The 19,039-nt window shown below is 47.0% G+C and overlaps 1 protein-coding gene across 4 annotated transcripts in view; it reads right to left on the bottom strand.

Annotated features, from left to right (window-relative positions):
• CPEB1 (cytoplasmic polyadenylation element binding protein 1) overlaps window positions 1-15,351 on the bottom strand; it is a 94,374-nt gene extending 79,023 nt beyond the window's left edge. For 3 of the 4 annotated variants that reach the window (XM_032391852.1, XM_032391853.1, XM_032391854.1), the window contains exon 1: window positions 14,861-15,236. In XM_032391852.1, coding sequence (XP_032247743.1) covers window positions 14,861-14,998 — 138 coding nt within the window. In that variant the 5' untranslated portion in view covers window positions 14,999-15,236. Of the gene's footprint in view, window positions 1-14,860; window positions 15,237-15,319 lie in introns of those variants that run through there. The other variant, XM_032391855.1, reaches the window with a different exon arrangement.
• Window positions 15,352-19,039: the final 3,688 nt, after the last annotated feature.

Here is a 19,039-nt window from a genome sequence, read left to right as displayed (position 1 = left end):
AATCTTACCATCTCAAGCAGCCTGAAAAAAAACCCAATTTAGAAATACACCTGGCCAATGCTATCCCACTGCAAATCCCACTAGGAACATATACCATAACTTGGAACCTCAAGGCAAATGAGATCTAGAATGCCTCCCTCCCTCTCTCCCTTCCTCTCAGGTATACCAAACCAGTTATCTAGAAGACTTTGGGTAATTAGAACAAAAGGAAATGGAGTGTTTGATTAATATCCCAAACTGCTTAATCACATCACTAAGTCCCAATTGTTTGCCTTGAATAACCAATTTGGAAGGCAGGGGAGAAAAAGATCAAAGTTAGCAATGCCCGAGGGGAAACAGATCTACCACTTTGCTTATGTGCACAATAGGGATAAAAGTAATACTATGGCCTCATATGACTTTTTGTGAATTAATACACATAACGTGCTTGGCACAGTACCTGGCCCATAATCACACGCTGAGCAGATGAATGCTGGCTATGGGTAGGATCATTACTATTGCAGCAAGGGGTCAGAGGTTACCACAAGGATCCCTGAAGAAAAGACTATTTGCTCATTAAAGGAGAAAAAGTACTGAGGACACAAGCCAACTATTCTTTTGAAGACCCCAGGCCCTTCCATGCTCAATTTTCCTAATCCTTTCATTTAGAAAGCTTAATTAAAAGGACTAAAGATAGGATACAAATTGAACTGCCTAAAACGTGTACCTAACAACACAATTTAGTGATCCTTCAAACTCTCCAGCTAAATGAATTCAGTTTCTCATTTTCAAAACACAGACCTTTTATCCACACCCATTACTCTATATTCTATCTTAACTGATCAATGTATAGGTCTGAGTTCGTATGTTTCACCATAAAGAAAAAGTCCCCACCCCCTTGGTTATACCACTGTTGTCTGATAATTTTCATGGTTATTTTTGGCATATTTTGCCTTAAAGTGAGATCATTTGCAGGTTTTTATTTAAATCTTTATTTGGTCTTTCACAATGGGCAGGAAAGGAGGCTTTAAGAGGATCAGAGACTTGGAATGCAAATCGTAATACTATTGAGAACCATGGATCAAAAGAGCAAATTACTTGGCAATGCTAGAAAAGAGAAACAGTAATTCTAACTGTCACTGGCTAAGAATGGTGTCGAGATAAAACTAGTTGTACCGGGGCGCCGGGGTGGCTCAGTCGTTTAGCGTCTGCCTTCGGCTCAGGTCATGATCCCAGGGTCCTGGGATTGAGCCCTGCATCGAGCCCCGCATTGGGCTCCTTGCTCGGCGGGAGGTCTGCTTCTCCCTCTCTCACTCCCCCTGCTTGTGTTCCCTCTCTCTCTGTCAAATAAATAAATAAAATCTTAAAAAAAAAAACAAAAAACTAGTTATACCTCCTTCTTGTCAGAAAGGACAGTTCATGAGGAATCTCTGCTAATACAGCTATTTTATAGCAGGTCTCAATGTTCTCCTCTTCAACAGGTAAAAGCTGACATTCCCATCATGACACACTGGTCTCCTACAGCAATAATTCTCAGCTGGGAGGGGGAGGGAGACAACAGTCAGAAAAAAGCGTTCCCCTTTTCCACAAGGGAAGAATCTTTCCCAAAACTGAATCACTGTTTCACAAAGCAGAATGAGCACAGGCCTTGGAGTATAAATACTAACTCTACCGTTTAAGCATCTTCTATGAGCCTTGGTTGCCTCGGGTATAAAATGGAGTACCATCCACTTTGCAGACTTTGTAGTAATGAGAAATCTATAAAGTGCATGGATAGGCTCATCCCAGTCAAGTTCACCAAGAAGCTCACTCACTTGTTTAGCACTTCTAACTGGAGGTTTTTCTGCATTTGTGATTTGAAACGATCACTCTTAACTCTTTTAAAAATCTGAAACCATACCACCTAGCTATGTTTTCTACTTAAAGACTAAGATCCCCAAATTTTATACTTATTTGTATGCTAGAATTGCCTAACTTGGAAACTCTGGCAAGGCCTTTGGAGACCATACAATCCAGCAACAACATGGTGATGGGATGGCCATTCTTTAGGTCAAAATCCTGGTCTGGGAATATTTAATGGTCATAAATGAATGCCAACTCTACAATCTCTAGGTTGATTATAATTCAGTTTGCCATTAATCAAAAACACAATACCTAGATCACAGGCCCCTTCAAGACTATTCCTGCTAATCATTTACTATGGCTTCATGAAAAGCCAGTTGAGAGATTTATGGAAGACTGTCTGAAGGACACACAGTTTATTCTTCCAGATGGGAGTTTTAACCTGGGGTACATAGACTGGAATCTACTAAGCCTCCAGCAAAACAGTGTTCACACTAAAAAATTTTCTTAGAATAAGATTTTCTAATTAGAGGTTTTTTAGGTGAAAGCATTAATCTTGAACATTTAGATTTTGTTTTTTAGTTAAGACACACCAACAGAGGGGCATCTGACTAGCTCAGTCAGGAGAGCACTTGACTCTTGATCTTGGGGTTGTGAGTTCAAGCCCCACCCTGGGTGTAAAGATTACGCAAAAAAAAAAAAAAAGAAAGAAAGAAAGAAAGACAAGACACATCAACAGAAAGCAATACTTAGATGCCCCCAAAGAACTGGTTTCGGAGGTGTACTTTGGCAATTTGCCTTTATTTTTATAGTAAGTAATAAAGCTGAACAAAACGTCTATAGCATTTATACTCATGATTTTGAAAATACTACTTAACTACAACTTTGAACAGCCCTTCTATGAACACCCACTTAGAAAAATGTCATTCAGACCAAAGACTAGGAAATGCTACAGTTTCACCTGAGGAACTGGTAGGTTTTCTTTATGGAAGAATGTAAATCATCTAGCCAAATACCCGTGTGTCACCTGGTCATTCAAAGTCAGTTTGTGGTTGGAACTTTACTGACTCTACAATTGTTAAGAAATGCTTCTCTATTGGGCGCCTGGGTGGCTCAGTTGGTTAAGCAACTGCCTTCGGCTCAGGTCATGATCCTGGAGTCCCTGGATCGAGTCCCGCATCGGGCTCCCTGCTCAGCAGAGAGCCTGCTTCTCCCTCTGACCCTCCCCCCTCTCATGTGCTCTCTCTCTCATTCTCTCTCTCTCAAATAAATAAATAAATAAATCTTTAAAAAAAAAAAAAAAGAAATGCTTCTCTATTTAATTTTCTCCTTGACCCTTGACCATTCTGAACTGAACTTCCACCTCAAGTCTTCTGTGCAACACTGTAAGAACTTAAAATTTATTAGGTTGGTCCATACAAAACTGTCAACATTCTACATGTTGCAACCAACAAAACAGCAATTTCACACAGTTCAATCTAATATTTCATAACTACTAAAAACCTGTTTGGTTAGATGTTGAGATTACAGATAGATAAAACATAATCTTTGACCTAAGGAGAATTACTCAAGCAGGAGAAGTAAATCTAGTTAGGTAAGTGGAGATCAAGTAAGTACAAAATGCTACATATACAAGAGAGGAGTAAATTAAAGTATCTGGAATGGCTTGACAACTCAGACTTTTAAGCTAGAGAATGAAAAGTCAGAATTTCTCTAAGTGTGGGAAAGGACAGACAAGCAGAGAACATGCACAGAGTGGATACAGAACACAGTAAACTCAAAAAAAGGAAGTGGCAGAACAGGGCTGGACAGGGAGGGTCACCAGGAATAAAGGAGAAATGGCTGCAGGTCCTTACTTGCAGAAAGACAAAGTGAATCCATCACCAGATACAAGACTCAAGATGCCACCCCTTCTTTCTCTTCCTTCATGATCTGACCTTCCTCTTTCCTCTCCACTGGTTCCTTCCCATCAGTCTGTAAGTATGCCCAAGGCGCTCTCACCCTAAAAACCTAAACACACCTTCCTTGACTTAAAACTCCTCCCAAGCCACTGCCTTCTTTCTCTTGCTCTACTATCAACCTTCTAGAAAATATGCTATACTTACTTCTTAACCTCCTGTTGTCCTCTCAACCCATGATATCCTGCTAGCATGAACCCCTCCCCATACACACACACACACACACAAACCCACTACAGAACTGCTGCTAAATTAATGACTTCACAATTGCCAAACCCAAACAATATTTCAGGTTTATCTTACTTGGTATCTTTGGGGATCTGATCCTTAACTATTCTCCACTCACTGAATTCAGGAACCCCCTTCTCACGGATCTCTCTTTACTTTTCTGGTTAGTTTTCAGTTTCTACAGGGTACATCCAATGCAATACAGACACACACACTCTCTCTCTCTCTGGAAAAGGAAATACTACAATTTCCAAGACAGGCTTATGAGAACATTAAGGGAATATTTAATACCTTGACTGCTCAAGAATATCCAGAACACCTGGTCACTGCAGCCGTAGCTCTCGTCACACTTACCTGTCAAACTGTTAGCTGTATGCGCTGTTAGCGCTGCGTCTGATAAATGGTAAGGTCCCCCAAGGTCTCTAAGCAGCACTCAGCGAACTACCTGCAGCATTTGCAGGGACCCAACACAGACACCACAGGAGAGGCAAACCCATATCACACCGCTTTCATGGGTATGTTTTACCACCTCGATCACAACCTCCACCAACGGCAGTGACTCCTTTCTTCAATGCTAAGATCAAAATCCATATTCAGTCACCAAGTCTATCCCTTCTGTCAAAGCTCTAAGCCACTCACAGTCATTTCAGGATCTGGGGTTTTAAACCCCTTGGACCAGAGACAATTCACATGAACAATAAACAAAGAACTCATAAACAACATAACCTGGTGATCGCAGACCCAAAGGTTATAATTACATTTACTGACTGTATTTGCATCATATGCTAGGAGCCATTCTGGAGACAGAGGATAAGTAAGACAATCCCTGCACCCCAGGAGTGAGTCTAATGGGAACACAAGCACATAAACAAGCATATGCTGTACTATAAGCCCAACAATAAACAGAGAAATAACAAGAGTAGTAGGAAGGTGAGAAGATTAAAAGGTTTTACCAAACAGTCATAGTAGGAGTGGGGAGGGCATTCTAGGCAAAAAGAACAACATGTACAAAAGGCAAGGAGGTATGAAACAGGGACGCTTTTAGGCAACTAGAGGTACACTACTGCTAGGATTTTAAGCACAAGGGACACTATCCTATGACGCAGCATTGCTCCTGCATGCAAGAGAAAAGACGGGACTATAAAAAGGCACGTACAAGAACAGTCACAGCAGATTTGGTTATACTCAAACTCTGAAGAGAAACAAAAACCATGCCCATTGTGTTAGTGGTCCCCAAAGACCACCCCCAGGTTTGATGATTCACTAGGAGGAATCACAGGACTCAGCATATAGTTGTACTGAGCACATTCGGCTAACATTTATCACAGCCAGAAGATACAGAGGAAAACCAGCAAAGGGAAAAGGTATATGGGACAAAGTGTGGGGGAAACCAGGTACAAACTTCCAAGGGTCCTCTTCCAAGGGAGTCACACAAGATTAAGCTTTACTGCTTAGCTCCCCCAGCAATAAGCTGGGGCTACACACAGGAATTGTTGCCAACCAGGGAAGCTTGCTAGAGACTTGGCACCCGGGGTTTTTATGGAGGGGTGGTCACACAGGTAGCCTCTGCCTGGAATATGCCCAAATTCCAAACTCCAGGAGGAGAGCAGGTGTTCAGCATCAATCACACTGTTTGCACAGTTTAGGTGTAAGTCACTCTATTGGTTCTGGGAATGGTGGGACTACAGCAATAAACTTGGACTTCACTGCAACTTGTAGAAATCTCAGATACTAAATTAAGTTGGGGGGAAACGTCAGACTCAGAAGAGTACACGCTACAGGATTTCATCTTAGGTTCAAAAATAGGCAAAACCAATTGAGGACAACAGAAGTCAGAGTAGGAGTTAATCCTGGGGGGGGAGGGGGGGGGGGGGGGGGGGCAGAGATACTGAGTGAGAAAGGGCACAAGGGAACCTTAGTGAGTACTGGAAATGTTCTGTATCTTCACCAGTGTGGTAGTTACTTAGGTGTATAAAAATAATATAAATATGTAAAAATTGACCACATTATACACTTAAAATTAGTGTCTTTTACTATATGGATGTTCTCTCTCAATTTTATTTTTATCGTTTTTTTTTTAAAGATTTTATTTATTTGAGAAAGAGAGAGAGAGTGCGCGAGTGCAGGAGCAGGGTGGGGGCAGACACAGAGGCAGAAGCAGACTCCCGCTGAGTGGGGAGCCCAATGCGGGACTCAATCCCAGGACCCTGGGATCCTGACCCGAGCCAAAGGCAGATGCTCAACCGATTGGAGCCACCCAGGCGCCCCCCTTTCTCAATTTTAAAAAAGTTTAAAGAGGAGACCAGTAGGGATTAAACTCGGCCACTAAACTGAAGCCAGATCCTGATGGGCTTCGTGTGCTACCACTAAGGGACCTGGCCTTTACTGTGTGGTGGTAGTTCTCCAGGGAGGGTTGTGGACCCACGAAGGTCTGCAAGACCCTTTCAGAGGTCCACAAAGCCAAAACTACTTCCATAATTCTAAGACACCAATTTCTTTTTTCACTATGCTGACGTTTGCAGTGATGGTACAAAAATAATGAGTGGGTAAAACTGGCACCTTAGCAGGAAGCAAGGCAACGCCAATCCACTACAGTAAGCAGCTACTGTACTCCTCAAGCTCTGCAATCCCAGAAACAGCCAGGACCTCTTACCGAGGTCCTTGAGAAAGCAGTAAAAACATATTACATCTTGACCCTTGAGTACAGGCCTTCAATATTCTGTGAGACAAATGGGAAGTTAGCATGAAGCCCACTTGCAGCATACTGATGTATAATAGTTGTCTCAAGGAAAAGTGTTTATGTGACTGAGTTTCAGAAAGAATTAGCCTTTTTTTTTTTTTTGAAACATCTTTTTTACTTGAAAGAACTGACCTACTATGGTTATCAAACTGGGTATTTGGCAAACATTCTCCTGAAAACAAGGTAAGCTAGATGCTTCAAATAAACTACTAACAGTATTTGTTGCCATATATTAAAATTTGAGCTTTGAAGGAAAAAACAGAACTCTGGGAAACCTCCATCTGCCCCCTTCATCAATACTTTAATAAGACTTTTCTGATGAGACTGGTGGTGTTATTAACTAGCATGTCAGCATAGTGTGCATATGTGTATATATAATACATTCACTATGCAATATTGCACAACAGTGAACCAGTATTTGTCAAATGACTGAAGTACAGTGTTACAAAATCAGGCATGGGTGAATGATCTATCCAAAGTACAAGAGGGATCAATGTGTTTTAATGTAACAGTAAGAACAGTACACCCATATGGCTTCAGATTCCATGTTGCAACTGACCTTTAAGAAGTTAACACTTGTCAAGTTTTGGTGTAGTATCAAAGAGGGAGAGCCACAATTAAATGAAAAGGCTATTCAAATATTCCTCCTCTTTCCAACTACATATCCATGCGAGGCCATATTTTCTTCATATATTTCAACAGAAACAACATGTGGCAACAGATTAAATATAGGAACAGACGGAAAATATATTGTGAAGAGGTTTCAAAAGAAAAGCTACTACCTTCTAATAAATCCGATACTAAAGAGATTTGCAAAAATGTAAAAGAATGCTCACCCTTCTCATTTTCCTTTGTTTTCAAAAATCTAATTGTGTTAATATGTAATGGATTTATAACTTTAAATGATTAATTTATTTTTCCAGTTTTAATTTCTAATGAGCAAATATCGATAGATACGATCCACATACACTAAAGCTCTTGAGGTCCTCAGTAACGGAGTCCTGAGATGAAAATGTCTGAGAACCTCTGCCCTATGGAGTAGGTGATCAAACTGGCACTTTTCAAAGATCTTATAGGAACATCCAGGCAGAAATGCAAACATCCTGAAAGACTGAAGAAGTGCTCCTAAGGGCACAGTGAACTTGGGAAAAAGAGTCTCAGAAATGCACGTGTGAGAAGGGAGAGGAGCTCTGATGTCAGATCTCAAGGATTTAAGAGATGAGCAAAGGGTGGGCCAGTCCATATGGGGAGGGAGCTACTCTGTACAAAAGCTTGATGAGAAAAAGCTAAGCAAAGCCAGTGAGGCTGGCTGCTTGAGGGGAGTGCTATACTAAGATAGGTCTAAACATGGGAGAGAGATGATCGTGTTTACAGACAGAGGTGAAAGGTGTGGCAGGAACAACGTACCACAAGGTCCTGAGGGTGTGAGAAAGATGGACTCCAACGCACAAAACTGCTCTCTGAATAGGGAGGAGGCCACTCCTGCAAAAGCCCAAAATAAAGAATGTAATTGGAGCCAAGTCCAATTGGAGAGGGAAAGAATAGGACCTAGATGACCAACTGTGCAGAACCCAGAGTAGCTTTTGGTCCACACAAGAATGTATGAGCCTGTGTCAGTCTCACACTGCAAAGAAGATAAACTTAGAGAAATAGAAAATCTTGCTCAAAAATCAACCAGTTAACAGAGCACAAGGACTCAAATCAGGATCCCAGACTCCAAATCTCCTCCTCTGCCTCTGCCTCAGGCAGCATGAGAAATAGCAGGAGAGGGGATAGAGCAGGACAGCGAACCACTCTGTGGCAACTCTGAAGCTGTATGGGAGGCTCTCACAAGGACAGGGAAATATGGTTTTCTGTTTCACCTGAAACGTTTGCAAGCCTTGGCATCGAGAGACCTCCCCAAACTCAGGTAGGGCAACATATGCAGGAAAAGCAGCATGATGGTGGAACAAACATAACCTCCTAACCAGCAGAGCTAAATTCAGCTTTGTGAAGTCCAAAATCCAAGGCAAGTTTGAGTTTCATCTTAAATTTCCTAGACTAACGGGCACCTGGGTGGCTCAGTCAGTTGAGCATCTGACTCTTGATCTCCGCTCAGGTCTTAATCTCACCATCATGAGTTTGAGACCCACGTTGGGCTCTGCGCTGGGCGTGAAGCCTACTTAAAAAACAAAAACAAAACCTCCTGGACTTAAGCAATACCCTCAGTAGTCATTTCTGGAGGCAAGGGGCACAGAGGGATGAGCTAGGGAGACACACCCAACCAAGGACCAAGGATCAGAAGGATAGGTCTGGGGAACAACAGGACCACTAGTAGGATAGAGCTCTGCACAGAGTAATAGGTGTGAACAGGCAAAAACAACTGAGGAAGAAGGTAGAAAGAGCAGACTGAAAAGACTCCTCCAAGGGAGACCTGACCTAGCGGTAGCAATGTAAGAAAGAAGCAATGAAAGGATGCAGGGGCCAAGGGAGACACACAAAACCATATCAAGGCTTTATAGTTACAGATATTGCGAAGAGGTTTCAAAAGAAAAGCTACAAGTATGCATTCACCTAGCGTCCTTCTGTACTGGGGCCTCCAGTGACCGAAAAAATTAAAAAAAAACGAAACACCCCAAACACAGTTCTTTCCCCCAAGAGAACACTATAGTTGGGGAAAAAAGACTAATTGGGTGGAGGGGATAGAATTAGATTAGCCTCAAGAGATGAGTAGAGGGAAGAAATTGGTTCTGTGTTTAAACCTGCTGGGTTTAATATGCCTCCGACAGACAGAACTCCTTCAGTAGGCCAATCAGAACCATGCGTTCTAAGAACAAGCAGGGCTAGAGCTCAACCTAAAACTTGGTCCCAGAGAGAGAGAGAACTAGTGCAGCAGGAATACACAGGCCCTCTGTATAAGGGGACAGATGAGCCAACAGAATGAACCACAGGGAATGTGGCATTCTGGGGGAGGAGGCCTGTAAGTACCAGGACAAGAAAGACCTATCAGACAGAAGGAGGGGGGAGCTATAGAGTCTTTCGAGACAAGTGGAAATTTTAAGTAGAATAAGATAATCCGAGACCAATATAGCAAAGGATGAGGTACATGAATTCTACAAATACCTACAAAATACCTACAAATTCTACAAAATGAAGAGATCTGTGTTCCAGTTCTGGCTCTACCATCCACTCACTGTATTAACTTAAAACAGTCACTTCTCATGCTAAGCTTAGTTCTCTTGTCTGAGAAAATAAACATTAGAATCTGCGTTTGTTGTCAACTCTGAGTTGTGTCTGGGAGACAAACAGGTCTCTGATAGCTTTCAAGCTTCATAACAATTCCAAAATTACAGCTTAAACAAACAAAAAGGAAAGTCTCAAGAGAAAGGACAGACTCAGGAGACCAATGGTGTCAGAGCCAGAAGCCAGACACACAAAGCCAGAACGCAGAGAACACAGGTGTTAAGTAGTAAGAGATTAAGTGTTCTGTCAAAAGACAAAAAAACCCAACCAGCCGTTCAAGGTAACTGCCTTCCTCCAACAGAGAGCTACTCCCACACCTTTATCCAAGGAGACTCTGGGCCATGATGCTGAACCATCAGGATGGTACATATATCTGCATATAATGCTGGCCAAGAATAAAGAAACCAGTAACACTATTATAGTTAAATTACTCCCAGAAGCAACAGCTAGGTGCAACCGTGACCCATTTTTAAAACACAAATCAATCTTTAGACCTGTCCTCTGGGGAGTCTACAATTGTCATCACAAAATGCCTTCAAAAAAATCAAAACAAAAGAGTGTTAACTCACTGTAATCTAAAGGGTGCTCCAACCATACAGGAATACTAAAAACAAAGTGGAAATCAAAGGTTGTCCATGTCTAAGTGTTCTTCTGTACTACTGAACGCAAAGCTCAACCCCATTTAGTCAGGAATTTTCCCCCCATGCCTGTTATTTAAAAATACTCCCATTATACATTAAAGCAGCGAAATAATCCCTGACAGGAGACTTTTTAAATCCCAATAACAAAACAGTGAAAATTATGTTTACAATGCAAATTTATCACTGAAATTTGGATACTGACTTTTTATGGAAAGTCAGATAATTTTCCCATGAAAAATACAAAATATTACAAACTTGGTGTATCTTTTCATTCCATACTTTCAGCAGTTTACTGTAATTGAGATATGCCTTGTTTTGGAGGTCCTATCTTGAACATAAAAACTTTCAGCACTTGGAATCTGCTGTTACAGAAGGGGATGAGCTCTCATGAGCAGGTATAACCAAACCAGGCAGCAACAAAAGCAGGGAAGAAAACAATGAGCATTTCCAAAGCTGCAATGTGGGGGGCCAAGGAGGCGGGGTCTGCAGTACCCAGAAGACTTAATCAACACAGAAAGGGTGCAATCAACACTTCCTGGCTTTAAACCAAACAACAGATAGAAGCAAAAACTCTTTAACCTCCTCTCCTCCAACCTCTGGGTCCAAACCCTTCCTACTCCTCACCCTGTCCCCAGGCTTTCTGGCAAGCTCTACCCAGAGTCAGTACAGCTTAGATACTGCCTAGGAAAAGCAGATTTGCAGAACAGGATGGGATTAGCACAGCTCTTCCATAGGAAAGAAAATAATTTGTCATTTGATCCTAGGGTTCTTTTACTGACTCCACCACTACCTACTGAAGACAACAGCCTACACATTAATATCCAGGTTTGGGATGCCGTCCTGTCCCAAACTTCAAGCCAGAAGTACAAACCCACTAATTAATTTCCACTTTAAACAAACACATTACTTTAAGGAATGGTCATTTAGCCAAGGGACCTGAAACCACTGAATGAGAAAGTCTACTCAGATATTGCCTACCACGTAAACACTAAAATACCAGCAAGAGGCTGGTCACTTCACCCTTCCTCCCTACCCCAAATTCACAAATACTTAACTCATAACTGAGTGCTTGAACTAAAAACGTTTGCTAGAGAAGCAGCTGGAGACCCAAGTAACATTCTAAAGTTTGCATCTTTCCAAAAACTTCCCAGAGATTTATTTAAAAAAAAAAAAAATTATCTAGTTTGTATTTGAGTCTGCATTTTCACAGAAAAATCCCTTTGGCAAAGGCTCTGAATATGGTTCTTACTGCTTTATGCTTTAAATCTTTTGGAAATAAAATACAGAAATAAAGGTACATAACCCTTTACATCTGCAAGTGGGGCTCTGTAAACTGCTGTGAGTCTAAGTTTCTTTCAGCCAGAATGAAAACCCAGTCTCTCATTCCTGGCATAGGGCTATTTTAGGTCCTGGAAGCTTATTCCAGAAGATCTTAGCACATACTGCTAAAACCCTTATTAATTCTTCCTGGAAATCTAAGAGGCATGATTATGGGAACTTTAGCTAAGAGAGAAAAGGTGAGATTTAATAAGCCACATTCTACTTTGAGAGGTCTTAAAACAATTATGTAATTTCAAATTTGCCTAATCTCAGAAGAAGAAAGTTATTGAAATTTTAACCGTCCTGAAAAAGGAAAGGCTTCTGTGCAGAGTTGGGAGGGTCACCCCCCGCAGTGGGAGGAGCCTGATTTCTCCAGACCTCTGGCTCTCAGGATCAGCTCACTGCTCTGACACACATCGAGGAATGATAGACACAGCACATTCCTCCTGACATCAACACCGCTGCACTAACGCTCAGAAGACCCACACTGACTTCCACAACAACCAGAGATTCCCTCCAGTGCAGTTAAGGTTTACTGTGCCTATAAATGGGACCAGCCCATAAAGCATTGCATTTCCTAGACAATGTACATCACCAATAACTCCTTGACCCCTCTGACCTACCAGAACACACGCAATATCATACCTTGAGCTATGGCACCGGAAAGACCTAGGTTCACAATGGGTTTTATCCCTTAACAGCCTCGTAACTTGATTTCTGAGCCTGGTCTCATTTGCAAAATAGGGGGAAAATCTAAAAGGATGATTTGAAGACTGAGATCCCAAACTAGCCCTCAGCTTGACTCTCATCTTCAGAGACATGTTACCTTTGATCCTTAAACTGTTCATAATTTTTTAAGCGCTACATTTATAACCGAGACTGGTAGCTTAACTAGGAAAAAAGTCAAAGATCCATCAACTCTGGGCCCACATTTTGGTGTGGCAACAACCAGCTCCTTGCTGCTCCCTTTAGACACAAACTCTATAGCTCAGTAGGCACTACTCTTCTCTCCCTGCTTCCCTCATTTATGTCACCTCAGTTCCCTGCAGGGATCTGAGCACACAACCAGTTTTAAGGATTAAAAACAAAATAAATAGCTTGATGACTCACGAAAATACTTACTGAGACAGCTAGTATCACGAGCTTACTTGCTAACCAGCCTGGTGTGAAGCCTGGGCTCTTCCTGCTTTCACCATCTTCCTCTGCTTTCTGCCTCAAGATCACTGCCATGGGAGGTGTACCACGGCACAAGACCCACCCTGGATCAGGTGCCTCTGGCCCAACCCCAACTGCAAATGTTTCCGTGATCGTTGACCACTTGCACCAGCTCTGCTGTGCAGAGAAGCGCTGGGAGGGGCAGGCAAGCATTTTTGTGTTACCGTGACTGACTTACATACAAGGTGGCCAACTTCCAATGCCAGTCCTACAAACCGAACGTGCATGGCCAGGCCACTCAAGTTTCAATTCAATCGCTGTGACAAACGCCAAACTCTACAGCAACGTGCTCTGGGAACACAGGGCAGCTCAAAGCCAGCTCCACCAGGAACCACAGAAGACCAGGGCGGAGCCCCTTGGCATCACTATGCCGAGGGGCTCCCCGCAGGCCAGAGCTCCCGAGCTCCAGAAGCAGAACTTCTTCACTCCTTTCCCACCTACGACAAAACCCAACCAAGCAGGGAAACAATCACCAACCCGAGGTTTCCAGGGTTTTGTGCTGCCTGTTTGGGTTTACTCTTACTTTTAAGCCAGCGTGCGTCCCCAGGATCAAACGGAGCCTGAGGGTGCAAACTCCCCTCACCAGCCGCACTTCCAGCTGGCACGCTCGGTCACCTGGGGGGGCGCAGATGCGAGGCAGGCGGCACACCTGGGCCTCCCCGAGAGCCCACTGGCCCCTCGCCCCGACAATGACGCAGAGCAGCAGCTTACTCAGGTGCCAGAACAGGGAGCGAGGCTGCGGAGCGGTAGCCAGGGAGACCAGCGGCAGTTGCCAGAGAAATGCGGCGCTGAGCGCCGAGGCTGCGGGCCGGAAGGGGGTGCGCGCGGGGGAGGGGAGGGGCCCCCCCGGCTTCTCAGCGCTGTCGCGGAGGCTGCGGCGGGCACGTGCGGAGGGCCGAGGCCTGCAGGGTGCACCTGGCCAGCCGCCAGCGCCAGGTGTGCTCGGCCTCCCGCACGGCCCTGGGCAGCTCTGCGCCCCTCAGAGGCCTCTGGCCTGGCCCGGGGGACCCCCTGCCACGCGGCTCCAAAGTCAGGGCCAACTGAACGACAGACGGCACCCGCTCCAGGCAGCGACCCGAGTGACGCAGCCGAAGGTGAGTGACCTGCCCCTGGTCAGGGTCCCCACCGCCCCAGCGGGGCTCAGGACTGGCCCAGGCCTTTCTGGCCAGCTGCCCCCCAGCTGCAGCTCCGCCAAACCGGAGGCCGGAGCAGAGTCCGCAGCCCTTCCTCCCAAGTCGGTGCACCTGGCCAGGAGCTGCACTGACGAGACAATGACAAAGCCAGGGCCACATGCACGACTGTCCTCTCGCCAGGCGGCGGGGTCAGGAAAGCAAGGGCAGGTGCGGTCTCCCCTCCGTCCACGGCTGCACGTCCGCCCGCCACGGCCCGCAGGACCCACCTCAGAGCCGCGGCCTCAGGCCTCCCCCGCGCGAAGCCCCGGCGCACGTGCCGAGCACCCACCCGCGTGCGACCCTACCTAGCCGACCCCGCCCCCAGAACGCGGCTCCAGCAGTCGAACGTGTGAAGCCACGTGACCTCCCGGGCCGGGCAAGCACGGCCCCCGCACGAGGGGCCTGATCCCTCCGCCTTAAAGGAGCCGCGCCCGCTGCCGTCGTGGCGCTCTCCAGGCAACTTAGCCCCGGCGCGGGGGTCTCCGCCGCCCGCAGCCCCGCCCCACCCGGGCCACCCACCCCCGCCGCCCACTGGATACGAACGAGACTCGCGGGGGGCGCTGCGAAGCGCGTGAGCTCCCTGCGCCGGCGGCTTCGGGTCTCACGTGCGACGGCTGCGGGAGAAGGAAGTATTCCCGGCGCCGAGGCGCCCCTCCGACCCGGGGGCTCCCGTCTGGACATACACTCGAGGCCACCGGAGTCCGCAGCGCAGCCTGGAGGCCCCACCGGCCGCCCCCGGAGGGCCGCGGCGCCTTTAAGCCCAAAGGCCCTGAGTCACGAGGAGGCTCCCTGCCCCCCTCGCCACACGCCCCTCCACGAGGCCCCACGCCCGCGGGCACGTGACCCGCGCCCCGCCCGGGACTCGCGCTCACGGGGAGGGGAGCGGGAAGGAGGGGACCGCCGAGCCGGCCGAGGCTGCGCGCGGACCGTTAGCTGCCGCGGCCGGGACCGCGCCCCGCCCAGCCCCGCCCCGGCGGGCGGCAGGCGGCGGGCGGCTCTTACCAGCGGGAACGCCATGGGGCCGGCGTGGCCCTGCGGGACGGGCGGGACGGCCGGCGGGCGGCGGGCCGGCGCGGGGAGGGACGCGCAGACACGTGGGCACTATTTTTGCAGCGAGCAGCGCAGAGCGCTGCGCCCCTGGCCGCTTATAAAGCCCCCGCGGAGCCGCCGCACCCCCCCCCCCCCGGGCCGGATGCGAAGCACCTGTGTCGGCCCCGCCCGGGCCCCCGCCCCCGCCCGCCCCGCCCCTCCCGGCAGGCCGGGCCGAGGGCTCGGCCGCCCACCCGGAGCCGGGCTCCGGGACGGGGGCGGCCGCAGCCAGCGCCTGGGAGGCCAGAGGCCCACGGCCGAGCGCGCTGCTCACCTAGTGACCCTGTTCAAGTCACTTATCTCCTCGGGACCTCACTTTCCCCGCCCCGTACGCCTAGGGCGCGACTTACAAGCCCCTGCGACGCGGCGGCGAGGTGCTTTGTCAGTAGAGCCCCGTGTCCATGCTCCTGTTCTTCCAGGGACCCCTCCAGGGCGGGAGCCAGCCCTGCACGCCGGTGCCCTAGCCCCTGCCCCTGCCCCTGCCCCCGGGACTCCTAGATCGGGTGCTCCGTATGCTGGAAAGGGGGACGCGTCGGGGGATTCCGGAAAGTTCCAAAGACACCAGGGGTCCTCTTTGGACCGCAGTTTCCTGGGGAAACCGCTTCCGACGCTCCTGCCGTACTGTAATAGGAAGCTTCAGGGACAAGGGACAGGGCGGGGGCCACGGGACAAGAAAGGCCGCCGTGGTCCGGGCTGTTGTCAGGAAAGGCGACCTGGGCTGGCTGGTGCAGGAGCGGACCGGAAGCCCCAGGCAAGCGCAGAGGCGGGGATGGCATTCCAGGCGGCAGACCAAGCAAAGGCGGGGAGGGAGGATTGAACAGAGCGGCTCAATCTGACCAGGACGAGGATAATGTGTGCTGATACCGCAGGAGGGAAGCCTGGGCCCAATTTGTGAAGGGCCTTTATATTGCAGACAGCAGGAACTATTAAGAATTGTAAACAGGAGAATGGCAGTATCAGGTCTCATAAGATGTTACTGGAGACTTCGTAGAGGCTGAGCAGAAGCAAGGGACGGGAGCGAGAAGGAGAGGGACCAGCGTTTGCACAGCATTACTAAGTGTTTTACATGTGTTAGCTCATCATCATAACGCTACTTATAATGCATTTATTATGCACAAGGCTCGTCCTGGCAGTTGGGAAAACAGCACTGCTGCCTTCCTGGCAGGCTGGTGAGGCTGGCCTGGATCTAATGGCTAAGGCGGGAGTGGGCAGGTAACTGCAGGTTTCTGTGGAAGGAGAGGAAGTCAGTGATCTAACCTACTGTTTCAGGAGGATTAATAGGAGAAGGTGGCCAGGGTAAGAACAGATGGGAGTAGAAGTCCACAGGAGGACTCAAAGTGATAATGAAAGTTGGCCACTCTCCATTCACAGGTATGTCCTCATGCAGGGAGCTTCCTTGGGTTGCTGGGGTCATGGGCAGAGAGGGTGATGGCTTCAGGGACTGGGCAAAAGGGGGTCCTGGCACCTCCTACCCATCAACTATTCTACCCTCTTCCTGCCTAGCCATCTGCCTTCCTCCTCTTGCTGGCCTATTCCAGCCATCCAGAAAACCATACCTCATGGTTTAGCTTCACTGGGACCCTCCTTCAGGGGGTCCTTCCTGGGGCCTTTCCTTCTTGGGGAGCAGCCCACCCCCAAGGCTTACTCTGGCCCACAGACAGCATAGGACAGCCGCCCCGAGGTGATGTATCTTGCTTGTCTTCTTGGGGGTGCAACCTGGATACCGATAGCACGGGAGCCCCGTGAGGGTGAGAGCATGGAGAAGGCCCGGGTGCGTGGAAAAGGGCCATTAGCAGATACAGACCATGCCGAAACGAGGCCGCAGCCCAGCCAGATCTTTCAACACAACCTGGGTTGTCTTAGGTTTTTTAAATGTGAAATCTTCCTCGTTTTAAATCTGGTCACCAATTCAAATTAAAAGAGCAAAGCCCAGTATATCCAGGGGCCGCATGCAGCTCTCGTGCTGCCAGCTTGCGTACATCCTTCCTCCTCTTTGAGCCAAAGCTGAGAAAGATAAGAACCTGAAACCTGGAATAGTGCCCAGGGGAGTAGGTATCTGGGCACTCTTTCATATTTTAAAACTTCTAGCCATAAGAAAACGAAGGCATCTTTCAGGTGATTTGGAACAGAAATTGCTGCTGCCTAAAATCCCTCTTCCTAAACTTGCTCTCACAGTAGTAATAGCTGACCTTCACTGAGCACTTACTATGTGCTTGGCACAGTTCTGAGTGTTTTACCTGTGCTGGATGAGAAAACTGAAGCTCAAAAAAAGCGAAGTACCAAGCCCAGGGTTCCCAGCTAGAAATGGAAGAGTGGGAACTCAAACCCAGACAGTCTTCTTGCTTTGGAGCCTTAACCAGATAAGAACAGAACTTCCAGCACCCTTATGTGTGCAGTTCCTTCAGACTGACCCCAGAGCTCAATGCAGATGATGAAGGAAGGAGTGGCTGAGTCAAAATACAGTCATGGCCTCAGGTGTGGTCACGCCCTTTTGCTCCCTGCCCTCCCTTGGCCATGCCTGCACATAGAACAGGAAGAACCGTACCTCTGACTGGAAGGTGTCCACAGTCCACAGGGTACGGTGTGGAAAGCAGCAGAGGTGGAGATATTAAATGACTCGGTCAAGTCCCCACAGCTGGTCACTGGCAGAAGTAGCAGGAACAAATAGGCAGCATTATCCATTCTCAGAGTCAACAAACAGCCTTTGAGCCCAGCTATGCCTGGCACTGTCTCTGCAGTCAAGCTCCAGATTTACAATACAGGTTTTAAGTGTAAGGGTAATTGGCTGGACTAAGTTTAAAATGCATGTACTAGGAGGACAGGAGGAACCCTGTAGTCGTTTATATGCTCAGGTGTTCAGGGCTCCCACAGCAGGCAGAGAGCTGAAAAAAGAAAAGACAATGTGGGGAGGAAATAATTTTCGTGGTTGAAAAAGATCACAAGGGGGATTCACTTAGGAACGCAAGACTACAAGGTAAAGAAGGCACACAGTCTCTGCTAGACTTTTCCCAAGCTCTGTGCAGAAGAAACCATGTTCTTTGTTTTTGGGTTTTTTTTTTTTTTTTTTTTTAATGTTTTTTAAAGTGGGATTTAAAAATGTGAATCAGCCCCACCTTTCATCATACACAAATGTAAATTTAAAGTGCATTAAAGATATAAATGTGAAAGGCATTACTTGGAAGTGTTTTAGAAGAAAATATTAAACTATTTTATTACCTCAGAGGACGGGTGAATTTTGTAAATCAGAAACAAAAAGCACAGGACATAAAGGAAGATTGATAAATTTGGCCACATTGAAATTTAAAACTTCGATTTAACAAAAGATTTTTAAAACTTGAAAAAAACAAGTCATAAACTGGAAGAAGATATTTGCAATGTGAGATCTATAGAGGACTAGTTTCCAGAATACATAAGAACTTCTACAACCAATGATGAAAAAGAGACAACCTTATAAAAAAATGGGCAAAAGATGGGAACAGGCAATTGACAGAAACTGAAAACCCAAATGGCCAACAAACATATCACTAGATGTGTACCCTCAGCAATAACCAGGGAAATGCAAATGAAACCATAGGAGAGACGATTCACACCTCTCACACAGACAAAATGAAAAAGATCCAATAGCAGGATCAC

Source organism: Phoca vitulina, unplaced genomic scaffold, assembly GCF_004348235.1.
Source record: "Phoca vitulina isolate PV1807 unplaced genomic scaffold, GSC_HSeal_1.0 scaffold65, whole genome shotgun sequence".
NCBI classification, from domain to species: Eukaryota; Metazoa; Chordata; class Mammalia; order Carnivora; family Phocidae; genus Phoca; species Phoca vitulina.
Note: the sequence above shows the minus strand (reverse complement) of the source record. Positions and strands in the feature narration are given on the sequence as shown.